The 9,245-nt window shown below is 41.8% G+C and overlaps 1 protein-coding gene across 3 annotated transcripts in view; it reads right to left on the reverse strand.

Moving 5' to 3' along the window:
* Window positions 1-9,245, reverse strand: part of KDM3A (lysine (K)-specific demethylase 3A) — a 62,536-nt gene that overhangs the window by 34,257 nt on the left and 19,034 nt on the right. For all 3 annotated transcript variants that reach the window (XM_015564077.1, XM_006763982.2, XM_015564078.1), the window contains exons 8-9: window positions 4,354-4,517; window positions 1,886-2,403 (exon numbers count right to left, since the gene is read on the reverse strand). In XM_015564077.1, coding sequence (XP_015419563.1) covers window positions 1,886-2,403; window positions 4,354-4,517 — 682 coding nt within the window. The remainder of the gene's footprint in view (window positions 1-1,885; window positions 2,404-4,353; window positions 4,518-9,245) is intronic.

Here is a 9,245-nt window from a genome sequence, read left to right on the forward strand (position 1 = left end):
GGGAAGGAGGCCCTGGCCGGCAGCAGCCATGGCAGGAAGGGAGTACCTGGCCAGCAGCTGGCAACCGCTAGGGACCCTACCTGAATTTCGTGTACTGGGCCTATAGTAATAAAATAAAATCACTTAGGTGAGCATAGTTGCACAACTTACTGAGTAAGACAAAGCTGGATTCCTAATTCACTTATGTACCTATAATTCTGCTTACCAATGCTGAATTTTTATTGTTTGTTCACATAGTATTAAAATACTTTGCCTCAAAAACTAGATAAATGTGAGAGCTGATAACTCAAAAAGAATAGAGAGTCCTATCCAGTTTGCTCAGTGGATAGAGTATCAGCCTGAGGACTGAAGGGTCCCTGGTTCAATGCTGATCAAGGACACATACCTCCATTGCAAGCTCAATCCTCAGCCCTAGTTGGGGTACGTGCAGGAGGCAACCAATCTATGTGTGTCTCTCACATCGATGTTTCTCTGTCTCTTCCCCTCTCTTCCCCTCTCTCTAAAAATCAATGGAAAAATATCCTCTGGTGAGGATTAACAACAAAACAAAAAAGAAATAGAACAAGGATATGGTTATGAATATTAACTTTCTTTTGGAAATTACACAACTCCTGAGAACAGTATACTCTTATGCAATTAATTTTATGCAAATTAATAGTTATATTAACTTCCTTCTCAAGAATGAAGATGGTTTAGAAGTATCACAGGAAAAGAAAGTTCTTTTTCTAGTCCTCCAATTCTATATCAAAAAGACCCACAGTTCAATCCATCCATCTTGCCTTATAGTTTCAGAGGCCTGCAGTAAAAGCTAGGGTGTGGATATACTCATTTTTTATGTATCCAAATGAATAGTGTCTTGTAAAAGTTATCAAAACCCACACTAATTTTCCCACACAGCTGACAATTATCAAAGGCATTTTTAACTTGTAATAGCTCTGAACCTTTGACACACTGAAGCCATTTAGTTCTTATAAGAGAGCTTCTGATAAACCATCATTGAAATGCATCCTCAAACTTAATATAAGTACTGAAATACAGTGTGCCATTCTCTCTATAGTAACAGTATTCAGTTTTAAAGTGTGGGTGCAGCAGGGCATTGTTCTTAAGCCAACAGACTCTGCAGGGTGGTTTGGCCCTATTCTTAGCATCTTGAACTAAACATCCCTTTTTTAGAGATAGTGATGCAATTCTCTATCTTTTAAAAAAGTTTCAGATCTGAACTACCTACGTGAGCATAAAGTATCAATCACCTCTTCCACTTTCACCTGGATGTCACAGAAAGATGTGTTGGGCCCTAACCGGTTTGGCTCAGTGGATAGAGCATGTGGACTCAAGGGTCCCAGGTTCAATTCCAGTCAAGGGCATGTACCTATCCCACTCTCTTCCTCTCTATAAAAAAAAAAAAAATTAATAAAATATATATTTTTTTTTAAAAAAAGAAAGATGTGTTGGGCTGAAGATAAAGTCATCATCAGAGTACTTTAGATTTTGTTCCAAATTATTTTCTTATAACCAAAAATTGGGAATCACCTCATTACCCATATAAAGGATCCAGTTAAGTCATATGGTAAGTGCCTAAAATGGAATCCTTACAGCCTTTTAGATGCTGATAGACACTTACACTAATCCATAGGTTAAAGTTGTTAGTATAAAGCCATGTAATAGCTGATCTTGTATTTTCACATACATGGAACCAGGTCCAATAAAATATTAACAGTAATCATTTCTGAGATGATTCTGGAGTTTCACTTCTTTGGACTTTTCTGATTGCATGAACTTTTTCTACAATCATGTTCATATTTTCCCTTATAAGGCAAGATGAAATTATATATATCCACTACCATCTCTTACCCTCGACCAATAAAGATATGAAGAAAACACTCACCATTCTGGGTTTTATTGTTGCTTCTTGTACAGTAGCTTTCATTATCTACTCCTCCTGAAGATTCCTTTAAGTTCTGTGACTGGCAACCTAACGTTGAAGGTTCTACCTTTTTCTCCACACAACTATTAGGGCTCTCACCATTGATAGCTGCTTTCTCTTCTAACTTAGCTGAAAGGAGTTTAGATGTGCAAGGGGCAAGTTCAAGGTGCTTCTGCAGTTCCGGAGCCTTGGCACTTTCCACTTCTGCCACAGAAGCAGCTTTAGTAGGTACATTTGCCTTCGGAAGGCTGGTTGATGCTTGTGGAACAGAGTCCAGCCTGTGTTCCTGATCAGCGCTGGTCTTCAGCTGGGTACCACTACCTTTCGCTTCATTCAGGGTTTCCAAGTCTCCAGTTCCAACCTGAGAGGACTCTGAAGACAGCAGCCCTACTGCACAGACATCAGGCTTTGTTGGCAGTGCATCAGGCTTCGTATTTAGACACGAAGAAACTACTTCTGGCAAACTCTGTTTATGGCATCTGAAAACAATAATATGGAAAACCAACATCTTAGGCCTCTTATCTGTCCCCTACAAAATACAATTCTGTGGTTCCCTAAGGCAGTGGTCGGCAAACTGTGGCTTGCGAGCCACGTGTGGCTCTTTGGCCCCTTGAGTGTGGCTCTTCCACAAAATACCACGTGCGGGTGCGCACATACAGTGCGATTGAAACTTCGTGGCCCATGCGCAGAAATCGGTATTTTGTGGAAGAGCCTCACTCAAGGGGCCAAAGAGCTGCAAGTGGCTCACGAGCCGCGGTTTGCCAACCACTGCCCTAAGGCAACTAAATGAAAGAGAAAACTACTTATATTAGAAAATTCAAAATAGGTTTCTGTGATCTAGAGTTAAGTTATCCGTCAATGGCTCTGCAAAAATATCTTAAACATTAAGAAAAATACAACCTTAAATTCTATCTGTATATTCTCATGAGTCCTGAAGTACTTCAAGTTAGTTCTACTTCTTACAGCATAATGAATCTGAGCTGTCCCTCTAAACCACCAGCAGCACAAAACCCTATCCTGCTATGAACATCTAACCAGCCCCAACACTGGATAATTTTTTTTAAAAACATGTTTTTATTGATTTTTAGATAGAGAAGGGAGAGACAGAAACATTAATGAGAGACACACATCAATTGGCTGCCTTCTGCACGCCCCCTACTGGGAACTGAGCCCACAACCCAGGCATGTGCCCTAACTGGGAATCAAACCCGGGGCCTCTTGGTCCATGGGACAACGCTCAATCCGCTGAGCCACACAAGCTGGGCAACACTGGATAATTTCACTGTCATGCGATCCATATTCAGGACCCAAAGTGAAGAGAAGAGACGATTGATTACTTCTTTGTTCACAGATGATTTGGCAATCCTCCACCCCCAATCTTTATAGGAGTACCCTTAAAGAACTTTTTGTTGCCCTGATCAGTTTGGCTCAGTGGATAGAGCGTCGGCCTGGGGACTGAAGGGTCCCGGGTTCGATTCCGGTCAAGGGCATGTGCCTTGGTTGCGGGCACATCCCCAGTAGGGAGTGTGCAGGAGGCAGCTGATCGATGTGTCTCTCATCGATGTTTCTAACTCTCTATCCCCTCTCCCTTCCTCTCTGTAAAAAATCAATAAAATACATTAAAAAAAAAAAAGAAAGAACTTTTTGTTTCTCTGAAATTCACCCTAAAGTTCTTAGTATTCCCTCCTTCTACTTGGAAGACTGCTCCTCCTTCCATCTAACTGTTATGTGGTCATCCTCCAAGCTCTAGCCCACGGAGCCCTCTCTCCTCCCAGTGAATGATGTGCTCAAGCACCCTCCCACCTTTCTGCAGCGGTTTTCCAAACCTACTACTCCCTGACCCATATCTTAAGTCTTTACCAGCTGCCTGCACTCCACCACTCTTACTAAAAGAGATCCTTCCCTTAAAACTCTTCTCTGTTAACCCATAGTCACGTCTCTCAGCCATACCTGGGGTCTGGGGCGATGAGAACCATTCACTGTGAGCATGTCTCCCTCTTTTCCACACTCCTGTGGACCCCAGATTTCCACATAAACTAATCTGCTCTTTTCCTTGAAAGCAGACATCTAGTCTACTACTATCTGTACTATTTCAATTGACCATTCTCACTGTATCAAGTCAACAAAATTGCTCTTTCTTCATACCCCTTCGTTTCTGTAATGTTTTCTATGTTGTTCTGCATGCTTTATACCTTTTCACTTCTGAAGGCATCTGACAAATTAAGAAACTTAAATGAAACACGTCGCTGGACAACCTAAATGTAATGAATGGCAGGACCAATTTTAGCTATCCTAATTTTCTGTCTATGAAGCCCTGATGTGGAAAAGGCTTGCCACCTGAGCAATGTAAGCTCAGGTAGGAAGAACCATGGCTAAAATAGGTTTTCTTCTTATGATTAAACATCTTTCACAGATGACAGATCACTTACCCTGGAGGAAGTCTGGCTCCGAGGTTAGGTGGACAACTGGCAGCATGGGGAGCACTCTGCTCTCTTGGGTCCTTACTAGGCGGAGCTGCTGCAGTGCAGCCCAGCAGTGTATCCTTACAAACTGCTGTGTGAACAGGCTGTATAGGACACACACTGGGAGAAGCCTAAAAGATACCAAACCCACAGATATTAAAAGGAAAAGTCCCTCGTTGGGGAAATACAAAGTGCTAGCAAGATTCAATTTTATTTGTTTGATTTAGTATTAACCGGTGTAATATCTACACCAGATAAAAAGAACACAGGAAAACAAGTGATAAATCACAAAATTAAGGATTTATATCTGAAGGCTATTAATTAAATCACTCTGGTTTTTCATAAAACTTGTCTTCCTATAAAATGTAAGGACAGAACTTTTTTCACAGACCTCTGACTCATTATGTGAAGAAAATGCAGCCATGTAGCAATTACTTCAATAATGCAATGCACAGAAGTGAGCTTTTAACAGTCTTCAAATGGTGGCAGCTTCACATGCATTCAGTTTAATATTGTTTGAGTGTCCACCACGCACTTACTGTGTAGGCTGGCAGGAGACCAGACCACATAGGACTCTTGTAGGCAGTGTGCCTAATGGATACCAATATAAGCCTTTACACTGCAGTAAAGGTTGAGGACATGATTCTTGTTCTTATGTGGCTCATCAACACACAAAGGTCATCCCATGCTGCAAAAAATACCAAGTCAGGCTGTGGGACAGGCTGGGACACACATCTCCTTCCCTTCCCATGTAGTGTTTTATCTTTACAAAACTGTAAGTAATGAGCCCACTTCTTCCTAGTTTGTACTATTCACAAAAATAAACCTCCCACCATGAGAAGAGAAGGAAGAAAATGAGACTCAACTCCAGACAACTAAATTGTCTATGGCTAACCCAGGTGAAACCCATTCACCATCTTCACCAGCCTCAAGTCATGTGCCCTCTCAATCCTGTCTCTTTCATACCAGTTACCTTCATGTTTACCTTACTCCAAACCTAAACTTGAAGAATCGTCAAAGTTTCATCTTCTAGTCTTTAACCTCTAGATGTATAACAACTTTCCTTAGTAAGTTTTTTAAACCTCACAATCCTGAGTAGATTTATTTACATGTAGTCTAGTCATGAACCCTTTTCTCAGACATTTACTCTGGAGACCTTGAAAAGACTGTCTAGTATATGCTAAACAGGAATATTAAAAATAAGAATGTGCTTAATCACTATCAAAGTTTGGCATACTGTCAGACTATTTTAAAGTACTAAATTATCTGATCAGATACTGTACTATTTAGTCCAATCAATTCTGGCAAACTATTAGTTCAGTGCTCCCCAGAAGGATTTTTGGGGGAGGCTTTGTCAATTATAAGAATATCTTCGGGACAAATTTACTTCTTTAGACCTCAGTTTCCTAATCCTTAAAATGAGGAAATTAGATAGTTTATTCCCAAAGTCCTTTTCAACTCTGTAATTCTCCTATTAAAGATCAGCTTCCTAGAGTTTAACTGCCATGTCATTTCAAAATGCTTATTCAAGCCCAGCCAGCATTGCTCAGTGGTTGAGCATCAACCTATTAACCACAAGGTCACAGTTGGATTCCCAGTCAGGGCACATGCCCGGGCTGCGGGCTCCATCCCCAGTGTGGGGCGTATAGGAAGCAGCCGATCAATGATTCTCTCTTATCACTGATGTTTCTCTCTCTTCCTCTCTGAAATAAAAAAGTATGTATTTTAAAATGCTATCCAAGGTTCACTTTTATTAAGCATCTCTCCTCATATCATCTTCCTTATTCTCAATTATGTTTTAGTTGATGCACTAACACAATACCTTTTCTTAAATTACTCTCCTGAGAGTAGCATACTTAAGAGATTTAGATTATAAACCTAGGCATCATTTTTTATTTTGTATATCCACTGAACTGCTCAAGTCAAAAAACCCTCTGCCTAATTTTCCATATCCAACCAATGAGCCAGTAAATGCTGCCTCTGTGGAATCTATCCATTCCTTTCCATGCCACCACTACCACCATCTTTCCCCCGGGTTCCATGTCTCCTAACTGGACTGACTTCCTTCCATTTTTGCCTGAACCTTTTACCCCAAATTTCTTCGACTACAGAGCAATCCTTATAAAATATGAATCAATCAGAATATGGCACTCTACTGACTACAAGAATTCTATGTGGTCTGGTCTCTACCAACCCCCTCCACTCATCTCATATTCCACTTGTCCACACTGCTCCAACTGCACCACCTTATTTTCTGGTTTTCAAATGTTCTAAGCTCTTTCTTGCCTGCGCCTCTGTACTTGCTATTCCACCTGTCTGTATAGTTTTCATGCAGTTGGCTGGTTCCATTCTTTTGCCCTCATATCTGCTCAATTGTCACCTCCTCAGAATCTCTGACCACCCTTTCCATAGCAGTGCCTCACAAGTCACTCCCTTACTCTTTATCACATCACCATGTTTGGTTTCTCACTGCATTAACCCACTGTGAAAGTACCTTTATTTAAATTACCTTTTTACTGTCAGTTTCTTTGCAATGTAATTTACACTCCTATGGGCAGAGACCCTGCTTATATCCACTGTTATAGCTCATAAAGCCAGCCACATAGTAGATGCTCAATGAATAAATCTGGTGTAATGCATGAGTGAATGAATGCAGCTAGCATTTAGTATTTCAAAACTGCTATAAATAATTCTTATGAGTTACCTCAAGAATCAGGCATTTAGGACATACTACTCAATAAATATTTGTTCAAAGGAAAGAGGGATGGAGGAATGGAGGGAAGGAAGGAGCAATCTGCTATAACTCACCACACCAAGAAAAAGATTTGGAGAGGAGTGGCAACAGCGGCACAGTGGTAAAGGGTACTGGGTTTTGGTATTGGACCTTGGTTTGAATTCAGTCTCTGACCACTTCCTGGCACATTATTTAACCTAAGTTTCAGTTTCCTCAATAAAAACTGAGAGCAATGAAGTTTCCTCTGTAGGGCTGTGCTTTCCCGCAGTACCTGGCACATGGATCAGCTGTCTAAAAGTAGAGCAACATCCTAAAACCTTTCTCAGTTCAGTCACCATGGTTAGAGTTATAGGATGCTTTTCTTTTAAGAAACAGAAGTACATCACTCTACAACTTTCCTAAGAGTTCGCTCAAGAGGAATAGGGCTTCAGTTCCAAAGCCCATCTTGACACCACTGCACTGGCCTGATTCGGCAAGGGTCAAAGTTTCTTCTTACCTGAAGAGTTTTCCCTGAAGGTCTTCTATACCAGTCATGGCAATAGTTCCTCCCTGCCAGCAGATGAAGATAATATAATTGAGTGTTTAATGGTACTCTAAAAAGGACACTGCTGGCTCGCACTCCTTAGCCGACTCTCTCAATTAACCAAGCAACTCTGAGGAACAGTCTGTTAGGCAGAGAAGACCTTCAAGGAGCCAGATGCTACTGGCAAACAAGTTTATCTTATCCAAAAGTACTCATCAAAGCAACCAAGAGCATCCTCTATCTATTCCCAAACTTCTGTCATCCAAAGACCACCTTAAAAACTCTGTGCCAGTCCACACATATGGGAAGTGCAAACACAGTGAGGCGTGTGCCATGTGTGTTACTGTGCTCATCTTTCACTCCATTAAATAAACTCTCTTTCCCCACTTCTTCCACTATCTCTCCAGCTCTCTTGAAATCTCAGCCAGGCCCAATGTGTCCAAAACAGGCCTGATGACAAGAATCACGCAGGATAAAAAAGAATATTTACTGACATTCACAATATAACACAAAGGAATCATGGAGTATGATTTTTAGTTTTAAAAAGGAGGGTGAACATCCATGAATAGACAGGGTGGGGGGGGAGAGAAGGAAGACAGGTATCCAAAATGTAAATAGTGAGCTCTCTGAGAAGTATGATTATATGATTTTTTTTTTCTTACTATGCTTTTTTAAGTTAACAAATTCAGTTTCTCATTTTAGATGCAGAAGTTAAGACACAAATAGGTTGAGAGAGGACTTAACCCACAGCCAAAGTGCAGGCTTTAAAACAGAACAGCCCTAGCCGGTTTGGCTCAGTGGACAGAATGTTGGCCTGCGGACCAAAGGGTCCTGGATTCGATTCCAGGCAAGGGTGCGTACTTTGGTTGCAGGCTCCTCCCCAGCCCAGCCCAGCCCTGGTCGGGCGCATATAGGAGGCAACCAATCGATGTGTTTCTCTCAAAAAAAAAGCTTCTATGGTGCCCAACGATTATTTTAGTAGCATACAAACCTACTAAGGTGAACAATATGCTGAGAGAGATAAAAAAGACATGCTCCCTGCCCTTAAAAATATAAATCTGGCCGAAACCGGTTTGGCTCAGTGGATAGAGCGTCGGCCTGCGGACTGAAAGGTCCCAGGTTCGATTCCGGTCAAGGGCATGTACCTGGGTTGCGGGCACATCCCCAGTGGGAGATGTGCAGGAGGCAGGTGATCGATGGTTCTCTCTCATCGATGTTTCTAACTATCTCCCTTCCTCTCTGTAAAAAATCAATAAAATATATATTAAAAAAATATGAATCTGGTAGAGAGGATCACTTATTTTATATATTCTCTCTCTCTCTCTCTCTCTCTCTCTCCCCCGTGCATGAAATTTGTGCACGGGTAGGGTCCCTAGGCCTAGCCAGCGATCAGGGCAATAAGGGCCTTCTGGCTGCCAGCCTGAGCCTTCCTTCGCTCTGTGCCACCACCTGGTGGTCAGCGCACGTCATAGCAAGTGATAGAACTCCAGGTCTCCTGGTCGAACTCTGGAGGGGACACTTTGCATATTAGGCTTTTATTTATATAGACTAGAGGCCTGGTGCACAAAAATTTGTGCACTGCGGGGGGGGGGGGGGCCCCCG

The sequence above is a fragment of the Myotis davidii genome, unplaced genomic scaffold, assembly GCF_000327345.1.
Source record: "Myotis davidii unplaced genomic scaffold, ASM32734v1 scaffold339, whole genome shotgun sequence".
Taxonomy (NCBI): domain Eukaryota; kingdom Metazoa; phylum Chordata; class Mammalia; order Chiroptera; family Vespertilionidae; genus Myotis; species Myotis davidii.